Source organism: Pan troglodytes, chromosome 19 (assembly GCF_028858775.2).
Source record: "Pan troglodytes isolate AG18354 chromosome 19, NHGRI_mPanTro3-v2.0_pri, whole genome shotgun sequence".
Classification (NCBI taxonomy): domain Eukaryota; kingdom Metazoa; phylum Chordata; class Mammalia; order Primates; family Hominidae; genus Pan; species Pan troglodytes.
In genome coordinates, this window is record NC_072417.2 from 11,462,454 (window position 1) to 11,486,264 (window position 23,811).

General features: G+C 54.6%; 2 protein-coding genes across 15 annotated transcripts in view; one reads left to right on the forward strand and one right to left on the reverse strand.

Annotated features, from left to right (window-relative positions):
• Positions 1-5,549: 5,549 nt before the first annotated feature.
• TIMM22 (translocase of inner mitochondrial membrane 22) lies at positions 5,550-10,976 on the forward strand. The gene is made up of 4 exons (XM_001153337.8): positions 5,550-6,171; positions 7,581-7,777; positions 8,298-8,370; positions 9,797-10,976. Exons 1-4 carry the CDS (start codon positions 5,934-5,936, stop codon positions 9,871-9,873), a joined length of 585 nt encoding a protein of 194 aa, XP_001153337.1. The 5' UTR covers positions 5,550-5,933; the 3' UTR covers positions 9,874-10,976.
• Positions 10,977-12,318: 1,342 nt separating this feature from the next.
• Positions 12,319-23,811, reverse strand: part of ABR (ABR activator of RhoGEF and GTPase) — a 203,030-nt gene continuing 191,537 nt past the window's right edge. For all 14 annotated transcript variants that reach the window (XM_024350157.3, XM_063799498.1, XM_063799497.1 and 11 more), the window contains 7 exons: positions 22,370-22,429; positions 21,953-22,062; positions 21,127-21,266; positions 19,999-20,133; positions 18,949-19,054; positions 16,079-16,226; positions 12,319-15,036 (listed from right to left, as the gene is read on the reverse strand). In XM_024350157.3, the coding sequence (XP_024205925.1) occupies positions 14,947-15,036; positions 16,079-16,226; positions 18,949-19,054; positions 19,999-20,133; positions 21,127-21,266; positions 21,953-22,062; positions 22,370-22,429 (789 nt within the window). In that variant the 3' untranslated portion in view covers positions 12,319-14,946. The remainder of the gene's footprint in view (positions 15,037-16,078; positions 16,227-18,948; positions 19,055-19,998; positions 20,134-21,126; positions 21,267-21,952; positions 22,063-22,369; positions 22,430-23,811) is intronic.

Genomic DNA, 23,811 nt, shown 5'->3' on the forward strand with positions numbered 1-23,811 from the left:
CGCCCAGGCTGGAGTGCAGTGGTACAATGATGGCTCACTGAAGCCTTGACCTCCTGGGCTCAAGCAATCCTCCCACCTCAGCCTCCCAAGTAGCTGGGACTACAGGCACATGTCACCATGCCAAGCTAATTTTTGTATTTTTTTGTTTTTTTAGAGATGGAGTCTTGCTCTGTTGCCCTGGCTGGAGTGCAGTGGCATGATCTGCAAGCTCCTGCAAGCTCCACCTCCTGGGTTCACGCCATTCTCTTGCCTCAGCCTCCTGAGTAGCTGGGACCACAGGCGCCCGCCACCACGCCTGGCTAATTTTTTGTATTTTTAGTAGAGACAGGGTTTCACCGTGTTAGCCAGGATGGTCTCGATCTCCTGAACTCGTGATCTGCCCGCCTCAGCCTACCAAAGTGCTGGGATTACAGGTGTGAGCCACCAAACCCAGCCTAATTTTTGTATTTTTTTGTAGAGACACAGTCTCACTATGTGGCCGAGGCTGGTCTTGAACTCCTGGGCTCAAGTGATCCTCCTGCCTTGACCTCCCAAAGTGCTGGGATTACAGGCATGAGCCACCATGCCCGGCCATTAGTCTCTAGTTCCTAAACAACTTTCCTAACTCTTTTCTGACTTTCTTGTAGAAGCGTAAAGTGCTGGAGAAAACATTGTGCATTTTTCTATCTGCTTCCAATACTTTTCAGATCAGATCTGAGGATTATAATTCATACCCCTAGGCTGGGCACGGTGGCTCATGCCTGTAATCCCAATACTTTTCAGATCAAATCTGAGGATTATAACTTGTACCCCTAGGCCAGGCACAGTGGCTCACACCTGTAATCCCAGCATTTTGGGAGGCCAAGGCGGGCAGATCACTTGAGGTCAGGAGTTCAAAACCATTCCTGTCAGCCTGGTGAAACCCCATCTCTACTAAAAATACAAAAAATTAGCCGGGCGTGCTGGCACATGACTGCAATCCCAGCTACTTGGGAGGCTGAGGCAGGAGAACTGCTGAACCCAGCAGGCAGAGGTTGCAGTGAGCCGAGATCTCACCATTGCACTCCAGCCTGGGTGAAGAAGCAAGACTCTGTCTCAAAAAAAAAGAACTAAACCTGGACGGAAGCACCTGTGTCTTCCTGGGCACTAGTTGTAAAAGCAACACATTGAGTTCAGATTTTATCCTGGCATGAGGTAGAATCCAGAGCAGGGAGCACGATCACAGTCCTGTGTGGGAAGATCATTCTGTGAATCATTTGGAGAGGAGCAAGGTAGGAGGCTCAAAAACCAGTGAAGAGCCTATTAATTAAGAGGCCGGAGCGGTGGCTCGCACCTGTAACCCCAGCACCTTGGGAGGCTGAGGTGGGAGGATTGCTTGAGCCCAGGAGTTTCAGACCAGTCTGGGCAACAGAGTAAGAACCAGTTTCTGTAAAAAAGGTTTTTAAAAGTTAGCCCGGGGCACGGTGGCTCACACCTGTAATCCCAGCACTTTGGGAGGCTGAGGTGGGCGGATCACGAGGTCAGGAGATCGAGACCATCCTGGCTAACACGGTGAAACCCCGTCTCTACTAAAAATACAAAAAATTAGCTGGGCGTGGTGGCGGGTGCCTGTAGTCCCAGCTACTCGGGAGGCTGAGGCAGGAGAATGGCGTGAACCCGGAAGGCGGAGCTTGCACTGAGCTGAGATCACACCACTGCACTCCAGCCTGGGCAACAGAGCAAGACTCCGTCTCAAAAAAAAAAAAAACATTAGCCCATTAGCCCGGCATGGTGGTACATGCCCATGGTCCCAGCTACTTGGCAGGGTCGAGGTAGGAGGATCCCTTGAGCCCAGGAGGTCAAGGCTGCAGCGAGCCACGATGGGGCCACTGCACTCCAGTTTGGGCCACAAAGAAAGACCCTGTCTCAAAAAAAAAAAAAGAGTCTCGGAGAAGACATTACTTCCAATTAGATTAATCAGAAAAGGTAAGTTTTGAAGGGCAGGAATATTTAAAGACAGAGCTGAGGGGCATGAGTGGAGTGTTGTGAGAAGAAAAAAGAATTACTAGCAAAAGTTCACCAGGGCCTGAGTGCGGCGGCTCACATCTGTAATCCCAGCACTTTGGGAGGCCAAGGCGGGCAGATCACTTGAGGTCAGGAGTTCAAGAGCAGCCTGGCCAACATGGTGAAACTCCGTCTCTACTAAAAATACAAAAAAATTAGCTGGGCGTGGTGGCTCACGCCTGTAGCTAGGGTCAGGAGGCTGAGGCAGGAGAATCACTTAAAGCTGGGAAACGGAGGTTGCAGTGAGCTGAGATCGCACCATTGCACACCAGCCTGGGCGACAGAGTGAGACTCCATCTCAGAAAAAAGAAAAAAAAAATGTGGTCCTCAACCAGCAGTAGCATCACCTGGGAAATCCAAAATTTCACACCCACCTCAGACCTTTCTGAGTCAGAAACTAACTCTGCGCTCAGCAGCTTAACCACCTGGTTCTCAGTGATGGTTTAGGGCAGCCTCACGGACCTCCAGTAAGCCCAGCCCCTCACCAGGCCAATACTCTATGAAGATGAACAGATGATGCTATTACGTGCCCTTCACTGTGGAGACAGAAGGGAGGGACCGACGGTGCTCAGGGCTGGGCCTGGAGGACCCCATCCGGAGCCTGGAGTGCTCTTTATCGCCGGCTGCCCGTGGGAACCCACGACTCACGGCTGGAGGCCCTACGCCCCCTGCCTTGTTTCCATCTGCTGCAGCCAGCGACGTCAAGCCTTATTCCATCTGTCAGACCAGGCCAGACGATAAATGTCCTCTTGTGGGGAAAGTGATTCAGAGAGAAAAGCTAAGAGCCACTCCACCCTCACATAATCCACCTCACATAATCCACCCTCACATAATCCACCTCACATAATCCACCTCACATAATCCACCCTCATATAATCCACCCTCACATAATCCACCTCACATAATCCACCTCACATAATCCACCCTCATATAATCCACCCTCACATAATCCACCTCACATAATCCACCCTCACATAATCCACCCTCACATAATCCACCCTCACATAATCCACCCTCACATAATCCACCTCACATAATCCGCCCTCATATAATCCACCCTCACATAATCCACCCTCACATAATCCACCTCACATAATCCACCCTCACATAATCCACCTCACATAATCCACCCTCACATAAGACTGTGCAGCTGTCTGGTCTCCATTTCTGCCGGGTGGGGTATTCCATCCTCATCTCGGGCAACATGTCCCAAAAGTATGGTTTCCAGTACGGCTCCTTAGGTCCCACCCATTTCTTCTCTGGGACCCCAAAGACCCACCCCCCACCTTTTTCTTCTTTTTTTTGACACGGAGTCTCTGTCTGTCTCCAGGCCGGAGTACAGTGGCACCATCTCGGCTCACTGCAAGCTCCACCTCGTGGGTTCAAGCGATTCTGCTGCCTCAGCCTCCTGAGTAGCTGGGACTACAGGGGTGCAGCCACTATGCCCAGCTAATTTTTGTATTTTTAGCAGAGACAGGGTTTCATCATGTTGGCCAGGATGGTCTCGATCTCTTGACCTTGCTTCAGCCTCCCAAAGTGCTGAGATTACAGGCGTGAGCCACTGCGCCCAGCCAAGACCCTTAAAAGAAGGACACTTCACTTCCTCTTACAACTCAGACATACCTGTGAGGCTCCTGGGCTATGGAACACCCCAGCCCTTTCGCAGCCCTTGATGGAAATTGTTTTTCAGCCCTCTGAATAAAATGACCACTGTTTACTTAGAGTAATCTTTTTTTTTTCTTTTTTTTGAGACAGGGTCTCGTTCCCTCGTCCATGCTGGAGTGCAGTGGCACGATCATGACTCACTGCAGTCTCAACTTCCCAGACTCAAGCAATTTTCCTGCCTCAGCCTCCCAAAGTGCTGGGATTACAGGTGTGAGCCACCGTGCCCAGCAGAGGAATCTTTTCCAATCAACATCTTCTGAGAGTCCCTGGCCCAAGTAGGCAGATGCTTGCTACGGCACTGCCTTCAGGCCATTAGCAAAAAGTGTGCTTAAATGCCCAGAGGTGTTCCCAGGCCACGTTTTGTTCATACGAGGAGTACAAAATGATGCCAAAGTGTTAGCATTCTTGGGACTGAAAACCTCTCTCCAACATCCCCTAGGATTTTCCTGGATACGACCAGAAATCCATTCCCAATTTCTCTGCCTCCAGGCCCCAATTCTGGTTTCCTCAAAGAGGAGGAAGTGTTCTTGGTTCCCAAAATATGCTTGCGGTGCAGTGGTATAATGGTAAATGTTTAACAACAATAACAAAAAGGCCCTAACTGGCCGGGCGCAGTGACTCACGCCTGGAATCCCAGCACTTTGGGAGGCCGAGGCGGGTGGGTCACCTGAGGTCAGGAGTTTGAGACCAGCCTGACCAACATGGTGAAACCTTGTCTCTACTAAAAATACAAAAATTAGCCGGGCATGGTGGCATGTGCCTGTAATCCCAGCTAGTCAGGAGGCTGAGGCAGGAGAATCGCTCAAACCCGGGAGGTGGAGGTTGCAGTGAGCGGAGATTGCACCACTGCACTCCAGCCTGGGTGACAGAGCAAGACTCTGTCTCAAAAGAATAATTTTAAAAAGTAAGGCAACAAATTATCAGGAGTTTTTGAGCTGGTTGTTAAGCAGGGTTATTATTAAAAATTACATTCTATACATTTATAATAAATTACACTAAAAATAGGTAATATGTGCTCAAAACTCATCCCCTCCTAAAAATTTTACTACACTGTACTCCTATCTATGCTGTTGAGGTTATTTCCATAGATTGTATCTGTGTGATAGAAACACCATGTAACCACATGCTGCTGTACGTCTTCCCAATTCTGACTGATGACCTCGCTTGGTAGTTTGAAATCAGCCATGATGGGGATATTAACACCACACAAGTCAGCAAATGCTGTCAGTTAGGATCTTTTTTTTTTTTTTTTTTTTTTTTTTTTTTTTTTTTTGAGACGGAGTCTTGCTCTTGTCGCCCAGGCTGGAGTGCGATGGTGCGATCTTGGCTCACTGCAACCTCCGCCTCCCGGGTTTAAGAGATTCTCCTGTCTCAGCCTCCCGAGTAACTGAGATTACAGGCGCCTGCCACCACCTGGCTAATTTTTATATTTTTAGTAGAGACGGGGTTTCCTGCTTCAGCCTCCTAAGTAGCTGAGAATACAGGCGTGCACCACCATGCCCAGCTAATTTTTGTATTTTTTTTTTTTTTTTTTTTTAGTAGAGATGGGGTTTCACCATGTTTGTCAGACTGGTCTCGAACTCCTGACCTCGTGATCCACCGGCCTCGGCCTCCCACAGTGCTGGATGACAGGCGTGAGCCCCCGCGCCCGGTCCGTGCATTTACAGCACAAGTTCACGCTTATCTACAAAGCATCTACCTCTCACCGCACCTTCCGGGACCACAGGATTTAACGCCTCACCGCCCGATGACAGCACGAGGCGGAAAGGGCAGCGACAATGCTCGCGCGTCCCCTCCCGGCGATCCGGAGCAAGGCAGCCCCGGAGCGCGCGGCCACTCCTCGCTCCCCTCAGGAGCTCGTAAGAGCCCCGCGCGGGGCCGAGGCGCGAGAGCACGCGCAACGCTTCCTGGGAAATGTAGTTGGATGTCGGATTAGAACTACAAATCCCGGTACTCACCGCGCTGCAGCCCCGACCGTGCGGGCGCTTTCTGGTGAATCTGAATCTCGTTTGTCTGTGACATGGGGAAAGCTGTCCAAGCCCAATTCCATTTTCACAGGAGGCTTTCTTTTTGGAAACATGATAGCGGTCTCGCTGGTGTGCGCACGACGAGCGTTGCGGCCGCGGCTTCCTCCTGCGGCGAATCTGCCGTTGCGTCACAGTGGCTAGTCTCAGGGCCCGCAACGTGACGCTTGTCGAATCTGCTGCGGGGAGAAGGACGCGAGGGTTGCTTGGGCAGCGACTGTCATGGCGGCGGCCGCCCCCAATGCCGGGGGATCGGCCCCTGAGGCAGCGGGTTCCGCCGAAGCTCCGCTGCAGTACAGCCTTCTCCTGCAGTACCTGGTGGGTGACAAGCGTCAGCCCCGGCTCCTGGAGCCTGGGAGCCTGGGCGGGATCCCAAGTCCAGCCAAGAGTGAGGAGCAGAAGATGATCGAGAAGGCGATGGAAAGCTGCGCTTTCAAGGCTGCGCTGGCCTGCGTGGGAGGTGAGGCCGGGCGATGGGACCCTTGGGAGGCTGAGGGCCTGGACGGCAGTGGGGGTCTCTGCCGAGAAGACCACGCGCCTGGGAGGCGAGGGACTGCGGGCCTTGACCTTGACCACACCCTCGCCTCGTTCGTGAATCGGGCGTCACCTCTCCTGCCCCCTCAGGTCGGCTTTCCTGATGAAAATTGGGTCAGAGAATCGGTGCTGTGGTTGGGGCCTGAAAGTTATTACATGACATCCTGGCTAACACGGTGAAACCCCGTCTCTACTAAAAATACAAAAAATTAGCCGGACGTGGTGGCGGGCGCCTGTAGTCCCAGCTATTCGGGAGGTTGAGGCAGGAGAATCGCTTGAACCCAGGAGACGGAGCTTGCAGTGAGCCGAGATCGCGCCACTGCACTCCAGCCTGGGCGACAGAGCGAGACTCCGTCTCAACAACAACAACAAAAAGTTATTACGTGGGTGACTTCATTCATCCGTTCATTCCCTTAAATTCACTCATTCTCTTAAATAATTCTTTCAACAAATTGCTCCTAAGCAATATCACGTGCCAGGTGAAAGAGACAAGAGCCTGGTCTTCATGGGGCCTGTATTATACTATGTGGAGAAGAATGTTGAGCAGGAACACTGCAGAGGAAGGATGCAGACATATAGAAATGCACATGCAGACGACTCTAGGGCAGCGGTTGAGGTTTGAAAAACTGAAAGACCATTGTGACTAGACAGCCCCGAGCAAGGAGAGATGAAGTCTGCACTTGTCCTTCTGTTTTTCCCTTAAGTTGAAGGGGAGGTGCCCATGATTTTATTAAACTCATATTGACCATGAGATCATGAGAGGGCATCCATCTGGACATGTCCAGCCGGCTCAGGAAGGACAGATGTGGCAGCAGTGTGGGATTTGCCATTAGGTAGCTGTGTGGCCTTGGGAGAAGTTGCTTAACCTCTCTGAGCCTCAGTTTATAGAAAGGAGAGGCTAATAGCATCTGTCTCACTGGATTATTGTGAAGAATGAATGAGGCTGTGGCATACTGGCATGTGGTGCTCAGTAAAGCATTACTGTGAATGTCACAGTGGCCAAGAGAGTGATTTGCAAAGTTGATAGCTGAAGTTGAGGGTGGCTGGTTTACATATGAGAGAGTGTAGAGAGAATAGAGGGTTAAAGATGGAATCTTGAGAAATGTTAGGGAATGACAGGAGGAAGAAATCTTAGAGACAGAGAAGATGATGTCAGTAACATAGACCCTGGATTGTGCAAAACCCTCCACCAGGCAAGTGGAGAGTTTGAGTGGCAAGAGGGGGGTATCCTCTGCGCCGGTGGTCATCCAAAAGTATGGTCCCTTCCAGGATGATCCCAATAGAGTAATGCAGAAAACATGCCAAAGACACCTTCATCTCTGTGTTTGCTTCTAGGATTTGTCTTAGGAGGTGCATTTGGGGTGTTTACCGCTGGCATCGATACCAACGTGGGCTTTGACCCTAAGGATCCTTACCGTACGCCGACTGCAAAAGAAGTGCTGAAAGACATGGGGCAGAGAGGAATGTCCTATGCCAAAAATTTCGCCATTGTGGGAGCCATGTTTTCTTGTACTGAGTGTTTGATAGAATCTGTAAGTGTCTCTGCCTTCTGAGAAATCCTTGCTGGGGCCACCATTTCATTACTTTTAAAGAGAAATTGCTCTTTAAAAGTCATTTGAAAGTTGTTACTAGAAAGCAGATCAGAAGCATCAGATACATTCTAGGTTGAACTTCCATAAAATAGTCCCTGTGGCAGACTTTTTGTGTGTTTACAGTATGGGCTTGCATTATTTTTTACTTTTTGTAGGCTAGAAGTTAGCTAATGATTTTAAATGAGACTTATTGGAGAGCCCCTTGAAGAAATTTTGATTACATTCCAAATGCTGGACTTGGTTTCAGCACTCTGGTGCCACCTGCAGGAAGCATCTATGAACGCATACTATATATATATATAAATATACACACTGTATACTTAGGAACTATATTTTCAAGAAAGATTAGGTTTCCTTTGGGTAGGGACTGAATGAGCTAACGAGCAACCCTGCGTATTCCTCCTTAATGGTCTGCCTTGGCTTGTTTCTTTGGCTCTAATGTGTACTTCTCCGCCCACAGCACCGGGGAACATCGGACTGGAAGAACAGTGTCATCAGTGGCTGCATCACGGGAGGAGCTATTGGTTTCAGAGGTTAGTAAACGGCTCTTGAATGCTTTTTCTTTGTGGCCTTGGACAACGTGCTGAGGTTGTCATTTCCAAACACACAAGTGTTCCAGGGACACTTGATCTTCTTCCCTCTGACAAATAAATCATGTTTGTTTCTGTGTTAACTCGGTTTTGGAAACTTGCTAGGATCCAGATTAGGGTTTCCCATCGTTGGCACTACTGACATTTTCGACCAGATGAATCTTTGTCGGGATTGGGTCTGTTTTGTGCATTCTAAGATGCTGAGCAGTATCCCTGGCCTCTACCCACGAGATGCAAGTAGCACCCCCGTCCGTTGTAACAACTTTTTTTTTTTTTTTAAAGAGACCGAATCTCACTGTCGCCCAGGCTGGAGTGCAGTGGCACGATGTCAGCTCACTGCAACCTCCACCTCCTGGGTTCAAGCGATTCCCCTGCCTCAGCTTCCCAGGTAGCTGGGATTACAGGCACCCGCCACCATGCTCAGCTAACTTTTATTTTTTTAGTAGAGACCAATTTCACCTGGTCTCGAACTCCTGACCTCGTGATCTGCCTGCCTCAGCCTCCCAAAGTGCTGGGATTACAGGCATGAGCCACCACGTGTGGCCAACATTTTTCTCAATAATTCTAGACAATTGTCTTTTAATTTTAGATATAAATTATAACAGTAATATCTTTCTGCCCTTGGGGATTCTGATTTCTACCCATTGAATGCTAAGTACAGATATTCTAGAAATATTAGATTATCAGCTGCAAAAAAAAAAAAAAGAAAACCAATTTGCTGCCTCTTCTCCCCATTGGCATGTCCATTCAGAGCGTGGTGGAGGGCCTTGGTGACTTGACTTTCCTAGAAGCAGCAGTGTTTTATCACTGGGCCACTTTCCATCTGTCATGCCCTAACTTACCCAGAGCAAAAAGCCGGTTTTCTCACTTCTGAGAGACAGGATGATTTGCTGTCATGAAACCTGGTTTTGCTCCTCAAGCACCATTTATGATGACGGAGTGACTTCTCCGCCGGTCGTCCCATTGTTCAGCTTCGCCAGGGCCTCTTTGAGAAGCTCTGCTGTCTCCAGTACTGCTTTGATCACCTTCCCAGGAATGTATTCCATAAACAAATCAGGGTCAAGGCCATATGCTTTCGTTTGATTCCGAGGGCTGCTTCTCTCAACCAGTTTCCTGCCTGCGAGGGGCTATTTCCCTAAGACTAGAAATACCCTTTGAAGGAGAAAAGCTAAACAAATGTAGTTAGATAAAGCGCACTGGATTAGATCATATACACTGCTTCATTGATGTCTTCCAGAGCTATGATCGTTTGAATGACTTACACTGCTTAAGCTCATTTCATGACACTGAGGGTGTGCCAACTTTCCGTGAGTGCCTCGTGACCCAGCAGCTGTCACCACAGGTCATGTTCTTTCTGTTTGTTTGACAGCTGGCTTAAAGGCTGGGGCCATTGGTTGTGGAGGTTTTGCTGCTTTCTCTGCTGCGATTGATTATTACCTCCGGTGAGAGTAATTGCCTGCAGGGAAGGATGATGCCAGCCCCGGATCCGGGCTGCTCTCTGGAGGACAGTTTCTGTACCACACCAGGGCCTTGCTTCAGGGCCTGAAGACATTCATTTTCCCTCATGTCGTTGGTATTCTGAGGGAGCTGCCTGGCTCCTCTGCCTCCAGCCTTCAGGGCAGCCACACTTTGCTGCTCCTGGACTCCAGCCAGCCTTCACAGAGGGCGTCCCGTGCCAGATTCTCTCACAGCAGATCGGGAGACAGGATGTTGACATACAGGAATTCAGCTCCACAAAGCTTCAGGCCTGACCACAGCTGGCCCTCTAGGTTGTTTGGTGTTGTGGGCACAGAGGTGACAGTGTCTCTGCAGGCACTCAGGAAGCTGTTCTACCTTGGAACTCCATGCAACTATCCGTCTCGAATACCAGGGCAGGGCAAGGCGGACTGATGCCGTCCAACCAATTATCTCACTTGTTTTGTGTTCTGTCATCCTTGTTTTTTTTTAAAAATACGCTCCCCTCCCCCACCGCCACACACCTTACAGTTCAAAAGGTTGGTTTATTTGTATTTTATTTTCAAATTCCCTATTCCAAAAATAGTGCCGGGTGGCCCAAAGATAACATCTGAAGGGAAAGAATGAGAAAGCTCCCAGGGAAGCGGGGGATGGGGCGCTGAGGCAGGGTTGTTAGAGGTCTGTGTCATCCTCACCAAGATCATTACATCTGCCAGGGCCTGCCTCAGGAAGCCCAGCCCAGCCTTTTCCTGGGATGCAGTGAAATCCCATCCGTGAACTCGATGGGCCCCTTGTAGAAAAACCCTCCTGTGCCGGCCGAGAGGCACACACTGGTTTCACGACGTGACTGCTGGACCTGGCCGAGCTTGAGGCCACGTGTGAAGGGTCCTGCTGTGGTCATCTTGGTGACTCGGTCACAGCAGCTACTGGCCAAGATCAGACGTCGCTGAGGGGCTGTTCACCACCATCCTCGTTCTCCAGGGTCAAGGAAGTGTTTTAACATGTCGTGTTTTCGACTTCACCTTGTGGTATTTTTCTTGGCCTAGTTGTGTGCCATGGATATTTAAAAAAAAAAAAATCCGTCTACAGTTGGGCTTCAGCACTGGTGCTGCTTTACCCTGGTGCTCTGTGGGGGGATGACACTGCTGGAGTCAGGCCTTTGCTCTTGGGTGGGGCACAGGCAGGTCACTTGGCGGGGGCCACACAGTGCTGGGCACCTTCAGCCAGTGGTGATGAGTCTCCTTTTTCCTATAATACGGTAATTCCTCTGTCCTTTCCTTTTTTGCCTTCTTCCTCATCTGCCCTGTCTTCTGGCCCACACGCTCTTAACCAGCGTTCACACTCAGTGTACATGGCCTGGAGGCCCGAGTGTTTGTACATGAGTGATGATGTCAAACCCAGCTGGTAACACCTTCCTTGGGTCATGTTTGCCATTTTCTTGGAATGAATGTGAGTTCCTGCTCAGGGCTCATGTCCTTTTACGGCGAATTCTATATAACGCCCCTCCCAGTCTCACAGCCAGGAGGCTTCATCACTGCTAGGCCAGTTGGAGCATTCCCTAGAGCTCAGAACAAATTGTTTCCTCTGCTGTCCCTAAATATAGGACACCTACAAGCACTCTGAAGCAAGGGCAGACATTCCCACCTGGTACCTGTCAAAGTCCTAGGATGCCTGGGATCTTCCATCTTTCAGTCTAGCACGTGGGACCAAATACAAGAGATGCTGCCCTCACAACAGCCTTGGAAAAGATGAGCGCCAGGGCTGTCAGTAGCCATCGGTTCAGTAAGCGAGGCTTTGTCCACGCTGCCTATTCACTCGAGAGATGAATAGTTTCCTGTTTTCGATGGCTGGGGAGCCAGTATGAGCTCATAAACCAAACAGCAATTTTCAGAGACATCTGTTCCTGATCTTCAGAATAAACTCAGTGTCCAGTTGCTTCGGCTGGTGGGAGCCAATATTCACGCCACTGACTCTCTCAAAGGGAGGGTGGGCCCTCGGAGACCCAGCTTCTCTGACAAGCAGATTAGACCAAAAGGCTGCCTCAAAGATATGCCACTTTGAAGGAAAGCGTTGAGAAGCGTTTACATAAAAGAAGACGCTTCCTGTTCAGTGGACAACTTCATGCCACTTTCAAGGCACACCGATGGCCAGGTCCCAGGTGGGACATTTGTACTGTAGCAGCACATGGCAAAGGCGAGCCAGAAGCAGCCTGGATGCTGGCTGATCCGGAGGCCTTTGTGAAGAGCAAGGAGAGGGCTCCAGCTCACCTCCCCGCAGCTCTGCCCCAGCCCCCGTGGGCCACAGGGAGGCTCAAGGGGAGTGAACTAGGTAAACAGATTCCTGGAAACTCACATCTGGATGCAGCTGCAAGAGTTAAATATTTACATTGGTGGCTTCCCTGGACCACCGCGAACACAAACATCCACACCACAGGGCTGAGTTTTGTGCAAATGTTGGGGCTTTGCATTTTTTATTAACATTTTCCTCTCACGTGGTTTACATCAATTTATAATAATCTACATAAGTTGAAACAGAACATAGACAAAAAAATATATCCTTACCAACTTATTAAAGTCAGATATTCATGAAGGGTCCCATCCTACCTGTGTATCAGCAGAAACTGGCAGCCATCAGCCATTGCCCAGCAAGAACAGGCAGACCTGGCGTTTCTTAGCCTGACTCCTGCTGGGCACAGCCCACCCTGCTGGGCACAGTGACTGGAGGTTCCAGGCTGCACAGTCCCTGCTCACAGAACCCTTAGCCTGACTCCTGCCGGGCACAGCGACTGGAGGTCCCGGGCTGCACAGTCCCTGGCTCCTGACTCCTGCCGGGCGCAGTGACTGGAGGTTCCGGGCTGCATGGTCCCCGGCTCACAGGAGACCCTGCTGGGTGTTTCCTTGGTGCAGTTTAGTCCAGGTCTGGCACCTGACCCTCCCCACTCTGGGGGTGGGATTTATAAATATGAGCCTTTGCATTTCTCAGCCTTTGCAGCCTTCCCATAGCCTGTTCTCACGTTGCCTCAGCGAGCTTGGGGCTGTGGGGCTCCCTGAGGCTGAGACGCGAAGGTGCCCAGTCTGGGCCGTGACTCACTCTGCCCCTTCCTGTCCATCACTTTGGAAGCAAGCAGGAGCCTTCTGTGCCACACACCGACACTCGGATGCCAGGCAGGGACCTTAGGAAGGGCCAGGCGCTGCATCTTTAGACTCAAGTTCACCGCCTTTCCCAGGGAGCAAGGGCTCCTTGCTAAGCTGCTCACAGGCAGCCGATGGTCAGTACTTCCTTCCTCTTGGGCATGTCTTTCCTCCGTGCACAGAGTATTTACTGTTCTGCCCAAGGCCACAGGAGTAAACAGGCTCAAAAAGGGCCTCTCACCGCGCACGCGCTGCAGCGTTAGGGCCGGCAAACCCTTCTTTAAGACTCAGCCCTGAGCACAAGCAATGGGAACTGAGCTCCCCAGCCCTGAGGGCCCCGAAACGACGCTCTGCCACACAGAAGAGCCGGGGAGCTGTAACTGGCTATAAGTCGAGCCCCTGGAGCTGCATCTGCTCTCCTAGGCTGATGGCCCGAGGCTGGCAGCCGCAGCTCGTGTGGGAAGTGTATGGTGGGAACACACCTCACTCCTTCCTAGTACCGGGCAATGCGTCTGCAAGTCGGGTCCCTGCTCCCTGGCGGGTGCCTACAGCACCAACAAGGAGGCCCCGGCAGAACCCAGCCCCTAGAGGCGGCTGTCTGATTCCCCACTCTCCCCACAACTTCTGGAGTTCCCAGTGTTTACCCAAAAGGCTGTATCCAGAAGCTGGGGCAGCACCACAATGGCTGGCCACCGTGGGCCTGGGCCTTTGCTTCCCAGGTCCTGGAGGACCGTGGCAGTGCTTGGCTGTGGAGTGTGTGTAAAATCTAAGGCAAGAGTACCACGAGGTCCTGCAGTGCCAGGGAGCTCCTGGCTGCAGCCTACCTGCCTGGACACCTGCTTCGGCCACATCAGTCACCCTCCAGGAAGCCTGGCCCCTCTTGAAAAGCCCCCACAACTCGCTCCTAAGAGCTGAGCTGCCTCCCCGCGACCCGGGACACCCAGCGTGGCATGTGCATTCCTCCCCCGTTCAGCCTGTGGTGTTTCCTCAGCAGCCTGACCGCCTCCTCCCCCATTCTCTCCTGACCCTCTGGCTATCTCGATAGCAGGTCACCTGTGAGTCTTTACACTCAAAGGAAATAGAACAGCAGGGAAGGGAACTGAAAAGCAGTAGAAGAAACAGTCAGAGATGCCTCACTGATAGGCAGGAGGCCGAACAGGTAAACCCCAGAAGTGGAGATTCCCAAACGGAAAATTCCAGAAATGGGCGCTCCAGCTCTGTGCTAAGCTGGGGACGAGTGTGAGTGTGTCTCCTTGTCCAACATTTGCACAGGCAGCAAGGCAAAGCAGGTGTGCTCCCAAAGGCGGAGTTTGAGGAGGGGCTGGCAGCGGCAAACGGCAGCATCGAACGGACCGCTGCTGCCCCGGCAACCCAGGGCCTCTTCAGAGCTTTCAAGGCGATGGAGCGAAGACCAAGGGTGCACATGCATGCAGGCAGGCTGGGAAGGAAGAGCGGGTGGAGGAAGACTGAGGGGAGGCTGCCAGGAGACCGCCATCTGGGAGCAGGGCCAAGAGAGAAGCTGGCAGCAGTTACACAGCGCAAAATAAAAGGCCTTGGGCTGGACTCAGGCGGAAAGAAAGTGCTGGAGGAAATGAAAGAACAAAGCGGGCTGTCTGTGTGCCCACGCCGGGCCGGTCACTACCTTTTCTGCCTGACAAGTGTACATAAAACAATTCCCGAACAGCACGGAGCATCAGACACAACTAGAGGTATGGAGGGCAGGAGGTGGGATGCGGTGGTGAGGCTGGGGCTGGGCAGCCGGCTTTGTACAAGGTGGCACAAAAGACGTACGCATTCCAGTTCTTGGAAGCTGGCTTCCCTCGAGTCTGGAGTGCTGGGTTTGGGAGTTTTCTATTGCAGTCTTTCAAGTCTGAGTTGGACCCCGGGCTGCAGGGGCTGGTTCCACCACCCCCCGCAGCCGCCCTGCCTCGGACTACACGTCGGTGGAGAAGTACAGTGTGTTCCGCTTGAGTTCTGCGAAGGAAATGGGGGGGTGCTGCAGGTAGTAGAGGAGGACCTGGACCTGTGGGGAGACAGGAAGGCGGAGGCTGGGCTCCCTGTGCTTGGCCTCGCCGTCGACGTGCGAGAAGACGTCGTCCTTGCTGACTCCGGCCTGGGTTGCCCCTCCCACTCCCTAGACTGGCTCCGCCCACCGCCCCCTCCTGGGGAGCCCAGGTGTGTTTGCCTTTCTGCAGCCGTGGAAGGTGCTACGGGGCAGAGGGTGGGGGGCCTAGGGCCACTTCCCCAACCTGGCCATAAGCTTCTGCTCTGTCCTGAGGCGGCCACAGTCTGGCCCCTGCTCTGGGTCTTGCAGGAATCCCAGGGAAGCCTCCCGCCCTTGGAAGCAACCTCAGAGCTTCCACCCATGAGGACAAGGGCCCAGCATCTCCCCACCCCTGGGCCTGCTTTCTGAGACCGAGGCCCTCCTGAGAATGCAGCCGGCATCTCTGGGCCCTGGTCTAGGCTCACATGTTTGTTTTGGCCTGGGAGGGGCAGAAGTGTCTGCAGTCCTGCCTCCCTGGTGACACCCCATAGCCCATCAACCCAGCTTCCCACGAGGGAAGAGGTGTGGGGACTCTGAGCTGTTCTCTCTCCTCCTAAGGGGCTGGTCTCACCCTCCGCCAGCCACGGGCCCGGGCGGTGCCAGGGGTACCTGCGCCATGACGTCATGGGACCGTCACCCTCTGCCAGCCACGGGCCCAGGCAGTGCCAGGGTACCTGCGCCAGCCATGATGTCATGGGACCGTCACCCTCTGCCAGCCACGGGCCCGGGCAGTGCCAGGGTACCTGCACCAGCCATGATGTCATGGGACCGTCACCCTCCGCCAGCCACGGGCCCGGGCGGTGCCAGGGTACCTGCGACAGCCATGATGTCATGGGACCGTCACCCTCCGCCAGCCACGGGCCTGGGCGGTGCCAGGGGTACCTGCGCCAGCCATGATGTCATGGGACCGTCACCCTCTGCCAGCCACGGGCCCGGGCGGTGCCAGGGGTACCTGCGCCAGCCATGATGTCATGGGACCGTCACCCTCTGCCAGCCACGGGCCCGGGCGGTGCCAGGGTACCTGTGCCATGACGTCATGGGACCAGATGTCCGCAGCCGAGGTGAGGTGTGCTTTGCTCTCCACTTCTGAGGGTCTCAGTAACGTGGGTCCAAACACGGTAGCCAGGTTGTGAAGTGACATTTTGTTGATGGGCTCCTTCTCGGCAACCCTAAGAAGGAGAAGATGGGGAAGAAAGAAGCCCTTCCTCAGCAGCCACTCGGAGCTCCAGAACCCTTGGCCTTCGCTGTGGGATCTCCTGAAGGACTCCTGGAAGGGGTCACCTCGTCTCTGTCTCCTAGGAGTGGGGACCTCCCCCGGGGGAAGGGGACTCATCCAGGAGAGCAGGGCCCCAGCCATGTGCCAGTGTTCTGTGCTAACATCTCCAGCTGCTGGGTCCCCCTGAACTGATGGTGAACTGCCAGAGCCAGGGAGCCCACAGATGCCAACTCCAGCTCCCTTGCCTGAGAGCAGATGCTGTTCTGAAAACTCCCTGGAACAACTCACACTCGCCGCAGTCCTTTGAGGTAAATATGATTATCGTCACCCCCATAGTGTAGATGAAGAAACCGAAGTACAGAGGGGTAAGTGACTTGCCCAAGGTCACACAGCCAGCAACTGGTAGAGCTGGGATTTGAACCCCGGTAGCTGCCTCCAGGACCTACCGCTCTGTTGCTTTCTCATGTGCTAAGTGGCCCAAAAGAAGAGTTAAGGTGGGTGGGGCAGGGGAGAAAGGCGGGGCCTGGAGCCCAGCAGGAGTCACTAGCTAGACCCGGGGCTCTGCCAGCTGTGCTGGGGCAGGAGCAGCCCTACTTCCAGATGAGCCCGGGGACTGTCCCCCCGTGCCTCTCCGGAAGGGTCTGCCTCGTGGGACCCAGGGCTGCCTCCTATGCCTCTCCGTCTGCCTCGTGGGACCCAGGATTGTCCTCCCTCTGGATCCTCTCCTGCTTCTCTTACTCAACAGGCCAGATGCTCTGCGATGCTTCCCTGGGGTAACAGCAGGAGCTGCCATCAGGGCTGGTGTCCAGGCAGGCCCAGGGTCAGCAAACATATCAGAGGGCCTCTGGTTCTCCTTCAGTCTCAAAAAATGTTTCTGGGCTGAGACCCACCCACCCTAAGCAGCGCCTCTCACCCTCAATACCATCATTCCCACCCTCCAGGCAGGAGCTGTGGCTGCGCCTGCTTTGGAAACAGGCAAACAAACACTGTGATGCCAACAGGCAGCTGTGCGGCGGGGCCAGCCCCTCACCACACGCGCGCACACGGTCCAGCCAGGGGCCCAGATGTGGGAACAGACTGTGCCCAGTTCCCAGGGTGGAAGCCGAATGAATTTTCCCTTCCCACTCCTCCCCACAAGGCTTGCCAAATGCTTTCGGAATTGGTTGGGGCTCTAGTCCTGGCCAAACCAGAGGAAAAATGTTTCATGATGGGAAAAACAAGACACCAGTCCCGGGCGCGTCCAGGTCTCCGCTGGCTCTCCCGAGCCTGGCCTGGCTGAGCTGCAGCGGGGGGCCTGGCCCTGAGCTGGGGCTGAGCTCAGGGAAGAATTGTTCCGCAGAGCAGTCTGAGGGGGCTCCCCGGTCCTGGCGTGCAGGTGGGTTTAAGGGACGCCCAGGGACCACCTCCCCACGCAAGCCTGAGGACCTCTGAACTTTGCTACAAGTACAACCAACTTTAGCCACTCTTGCTTGGACCTGACTAGAAAGGGAGGTGGGAAGGCAAGAAGGGTCTGAATTTAGGATCTGGAAGTTGAGAGTTCTAAGGACAGGTCTGCTACTAACCCAAGCAAGTCTCCGCCTGGTGTGGGGACTCAGTTTCCCTATGTCTAGTGAGGTGTGGGCCAAGACCAGTGGGTTTCACCTTTTTTGACTGTGGCCCACAATACAACCCATGCTGTAACACAGTCCACACGTCTCTATGTAACTGAAAAGCAGCACCTGCATCAAGGCTTGCAATGTATCCTCCTGCTGTCTGTCCCCCACTGCTGTCCATCCCCACTGCTGTCCATTCCCCCACTGCTGTCCATCCCCACTACTGTCCATTCCCCACTGCTGTCCATCCCCACTACTGTCCATTCCCCACTGCTGTCCATTCCCCACTGCTGTCCATCCCCACTACTGTCCATTCCCCACTGCTGTCCATCCCCACTGCTGTCCATCCCCACTGCTGTCCATTCCCCACTGCTGTCCATCCCCACTGCTGTTCATCCCCACTGCTGTCCATCCCCACTGCTGTTCATCCCCACTGCTGTCCATTCCCCACTGCTGTCCATCCCCACTGCTGTCCATTCCCCACTGCTGTCCATCCCCACTACTGTCCATTCCCCACTGCTGTCCATCCCCACTACTGTCCATTCCCCACTGCTGTCCATCCCCACTGCTGTTCATTCCCCACTGCTGTCCATCCCCACTGCTGTCCATCCCCACTGCTGTCCACCCCCCACTGCTGTCCACCCCCCACTGCATCTAGAGATGGCTGCATTCGTTGAATGAACCACCAGTAGGTTGGGACCCACTGATTATAAAACCTGCCTACAGTCCTAATACTATCTGTTCTCCATTTCATTTATAGAAGGCTGAATTGACATAATGAACCACTGGTAGGTCAGGACCCATGATTATAAAACCTGCCTGTAGTCCTGGGCTCTCACCCTGCCATTCTGAGCATTCTGTGGTCAATATTTGAGGTTACTACTGGTTACGGGACCCAAATATTTCTCAAAACAGAAAAACATGAGTGCAAGAACTTGGAAAGCAAACTCTCACTCCCCACAGACAGCCCGATGGAGGCCAGCGCCCACGAGGAGGGACTGAGGAGGTGGGGTTGGGGCCCCTCCCTGTTACCTTTTCACGAGGAGGGACTGAGGAGGTGGGGTTGGGGCCGCTCCCCGTTACCTTTTCAAGTGTTCCAGCAGGAAGAGGAAGGTGATGAGGTTGGGGTCGGGCAGGGAGCGGAGCAGGTGCATCATGCAGTTTTCCTTGGCAGCAGGGTCTGACAGGGCTGTGGGAGAGAAGGGCCAGTGTGGCGTTTGGCTCCTGGGGCTCCCCGCCAGGGCCCCTGTGGTCGTGAGGCTGTGGGCCCCTGCGGGAGAGAGCCCAGGCTTCCAGGCCTTTGGGGAGCAGACCCCACAGGGGAGGGCCTGGTGTCTGGGTGGGCTGTCAGCAGCTGCTTCCTCCAGGAGGCCCCACCACGACTGGTAACTCAGCCAGGAGGCCGGCTGGTGGGAGCAGACCCCCTTCCTGCAGCTGACTGCATAGGCCTTGGGTGCTGGGGCATCCCCTGTCTCGTAACAGGACACCCCCTGGTCTGTGTGGCTACGGTTAAGCCAGTAGGGACATATCCTGCCAGCGGTGGATTCTCTTTCTCCACCCCCTCTGCTGCTGGAGCATGGGTGCAAGCAGCCTTCGTGGGGGGCTGAAGCTCCAGTCTGCCCCAGGAGCAGAGAAGGCTGAAGGGATTCCTTGGGGCTGGGTTTGGCCCAGGTGGGTGGAGGCGGAAGGCCTGCTGGCCGGGGCCCTCAGCAGAGGTGACGGGACGGTGTGTGGTCCCGCTGGAAGGCTCAGCACAACCCGTCTCCAGTGCCCTATGGCTTGAGCCAGCCTCCTCCTTGGCTCTGGGATACTGGCTTCTGGCCACTCACCTCAGGGCAGTCTTCCCTGGATGCTCGAGCTTCCAAGCAAGAGGCCAACGTCCAAATAGGAAGCAGAAGGGGCTGCCCATGGGGACATCAGGGGCAAGAGGCAGGCGAGAAAGGGCCCAGTGTCTGCACCAGGTCCCAGCAGGCCACACCTCACCCTCGGACCCCTCAGCCACAGGCCCCAGTGCACTGGGAAGGTCAGCCAGCAAAGGAAGCCACAGATATTTCTCCTGCTGGTGACTTCTCCGGGCAGGGAGTCCTGGCTCAGTCTGGCCCAGCCCAGTCCTAGGAGCCCTCAGGGCCTCACCGATGCCCTCCATGAAGGCTGGGTAGAGTCGGTCCGTGAGGAGCGGCTCGGGCAGTTCCCGGAAGTAGAGCTTGAGCGTCCCGGCGATGGCGTTGATGTCCATGTCACTCAGCATCAGCAGGATGTCCTTGTTATCTGCAGGGGTGGGGCCGAGGTCAGGCAGCCTTAGCCGGGCCAGCAGCCCCGTTCCACCCCCGACCCATCCTGACACAGCCCCCACCCACTCCAGCTCTGGTTCTGGTCTCCCCTGGAAGAGCGGGATGTAGAGAGGGCCCACAGGTGTCTGTGACTCGGCTCTGTGGGTCGGGGTTGGGGGAACAGGGAGAGATAGCCTGGGGGCCATCTGCTGTGGCTGCTTGGGAAAGGGTGTTTGGGGAGTGAAATCCATCACCCAGAGTTCAGAGCCACATTCATACCGTGTGGCCCGCAGCTTCCTTCCGACTGGAACCTCCCCATCGCTAAGCCCCTCTCTGGAAGGCATTGCACACTTTTCACACGTAAAAGCATGTTCTGACAAAGCCTCAGCTTCTAGGCTGCACAGAGGCACCAACGCCGGCCAGTTCCCAGGCCCCACCCCGTCCTCCACTCCAGGCTCCCCACGGATTCATCCCTGCCTGGCCAGTGCAGGTTTCTTGACAGTGGGGTATGTGGCTGCTGCACCTGAACCAGCAGGAGCAGGGAGGAGAAACCAGAAAGGTCAGGCCTCACCATGGTGGGCTTCACGCAGAGGCAGCACTGCCCCAGAGGGGACCTGGGGCCCTGGAGACAGCAGGTGCAGGCTCAAAGCTCTTTCCCTGCGGCTCACCAGGCACCCAGGAACTAGCAAGAAAGACTCTGGAGTCAGATCTGAGTTTTAAGTCCAGAACCAAAACCTACAAGTTGGGTCATCCTGGGCAAGTGATTCGGCCCTTCTGAGTTTCTGCAGTTTCTTACCTGCAGCAACGGACAGGAGATTGGAGGGGAGGGGATTACGTGAAAAAACACAGAGAAAGCACTTGCCACGGGGACTCTGAAGCAGACCAAGCCTCCTCTCCAGGGAGGCTCCTGGGTCCCCCGAGCTCTCCTGTCCATCCCACCAGCCTGCTCAGACACAGCCACACCCGCCCCGGCTGGGCCTCCCAGACTCACTGGCATCGAAGACGGCCTTGAGCGCCTGGATGTCCGTGGCCACGCCCGATATCCTGTAGATGCCAACCTCCTCGATACCCCTCTTCTCCACCTCCTCCACGCACTGCCGGACGATGTAGGGCACCTTGGAGCGCTCCCGCCTGGGGTGGAGCGTGAGGATGGGTGGAGGGCGGCCCCCACGACAGCTCTCCCGTAGCAACCCTCACCCAGCACACACACCCTGGAGAGCTTCTAGCATTTGGGATGGAGAGCTGGGGCGGGGGCAGGGGCAGGGCAGAGAAAGAGGCCACCGCACCCCACCCCAGCCAGCCCACCCGAGGCCTGCGGAAGGGGCAGCGACGGACGTGGGCAGGAGAAGCCTCGGGAACTCGGGAAGGTAAGGCCGAGACTCTAGGGAAACAACGTCCCCCAGATTCAGATGCTTGTAGGAGGCCCAGCAGGCAGCCCATACGAGGAGGCGGGTCAGGCCTGAGACAAGGGGCCAGGGTGGTGGTGAACCGGGGGACACGTGCCCTTTCCCGAGGGGCCGCCAGTCCCCGTTGGTGCCGAGCCCAAACGCAGGCCCCCGGCTGACAGAGCTTCCCGCTTGTTACGAGGAGCAGACGATCTGGGATCTCACAAGAGACCTTCCAGCGTTTAGGTGCTGGCTCGCGTGCTTCTGAAGTGTCCTGTGAGCGCCTCTGCGGCCACTTTAGATCCACACCGGCCGTCTGCCACCGCCGAGCTGGGGGTGACTGATTAGGTGCCAGGATGGGCACCGGCAGGGAGGGCTGGGGGGGACCCAGGGCACTGACGCCAGGACTGGGAGACCGGAGGCAGCACCTACTTAGTCACCACGCTGATCTTCACACCGAAGACGCCGGTCTGCTTTTTGGACGGGGTCCTCTTCAGGCTCATATCTCGGCTGGTGAATTTCATGGAAAATTCCACTTTGATCTGGTTGGGGGGTGAGGCAGGTAAAGATTCCCCAGGGTGTGAGTGCCCGAGGAATGCCCCCAAAACACAGGGGTCCCCTCCCCAAGACTGCAAACGAGGGCTAGCTCACACCCAGGGCTCCCTCAACACAACACCTGCAGGACAGCAGCGGGCAGGGTGTGGGCAGGAGGGGAGAGGGGGCTGGGCTGCGGGGAGGTCGAGGCGGCACAGCGGCCCCAGGAGCAGCCACAGGGCCGGGCTGCCCACCTGCTGCACAGACGTTCCACCTCCCGGCTCACCCCACTGATCATTCCCATCCCCGGCTCACCCCGTTCATCTCAATCACGTCCGTGTGCCAGTTCTTGGTCTCCACGGTTTGTGGGTCCAGCTGCAGAGAGAGAATGTGGGTGAGAGAGGTGCCAGCTCGGAGGCCAAGCCAGAGATCTCCCCGTGGGTCAGCACTGCTCAGAGCCAGCTACACGGTCAGGAAGGCGGAAGTGAGCAGCTGGGATAAGCTGATGTTTACCTGGAAATCAACCCTTTGGGGGGACCCTAGCCCCCAGGCCCCTGTGGCCACCGTGAGGGAGGCAGGGCACACTCTGTTACCTGCCGTGAGGGAGGCAGGGCACACCCTGTTACCCGCCGTGAGGGAGGCAGGGCACACTCTGTTACCCACCATGGGGGAGGCAGGGCACACCCTGTTAGGCACTCCTGGCTGCCAGCCCGGGACATGGGTATTATTACCCCATTTCACAGATGCAGAAACTGAGGCTCACAAAAGGTAAGCACCTGATTAGGAGGCGCTCAAGTCCATCAGGAGGGAACCAGCCCATCCACGTGGAGGTGTTGAAGAGTCAGGAGCCCGCGCACAGGAGGCTGCCTGGGTTTGAATCCTGGCAAGTTTTAAACTCACTAAGCCTCAGTTTTTCCATCTGCAACAGAACCTGCCTCCCTGGGATTGCTGGGAAGATTCAGGGAGAAAACTTGGGTCAAGCCATTGGCTCCCAAATAAGCAAATCCTCCACAGGGGAAGTCCCCGGGCTCGGGCTGGAGCCCAGGGAGGTGCGGACCCCAGGGGAGGTCAGAGGCAACCCTCACACAGGACTGTTCCACGTTCTGTTTCTGTAACTCAGGGGCCTTCGCGCCCGTCTGCCTGTGCACCTGCGAACTAATTCTGAGCAACTGTGCACTCCCTGGCACTTTCTGAAGTCAACATCTGAACATTTCCAAGTTTAAATAGTTGCAAAGAGTATGATTTCCAAAATCATGTCAATATTGCCATCCTAAAATAAAAGTGTGACATCATTCCTTCTCATGGATTCAGTGGGATCTAAATACCCCAGTGACGTGATACCCACACTCATCCATTTAAAAACTACACGAGGCCGGGCGTGGCGGCTCACGCCTGTAATCCCAGCACTTTGGGAGGCCGAGGCAGGCGGATCTCGAGCTCAGGAGATCGAGACCATCCTGGCTAACACGGTGAAACCCCGTCTCTACTAAAAATACAAAAAATTAGCCGGGCGTGGTGGTGGGCGCCTGTAGTCCCAGCTACTTGGGAGGCTGAGGCAGGAGAATAGCGTGAACCCAGGAGGCGGAGCTTGCAGTGAGCCAAGATCGCACCACTGCACTCCAGCCTGGGCGACAGAGCGAGACTCCATCTCAAAAAAAAAAAAAAAGAAAACATCTAAAGAATGTTGAAAAAGAACACAGCTATAGGGCTAATATTACCCAATTTCAGGGCTTATTATATAAAACTCTCAAAATTCA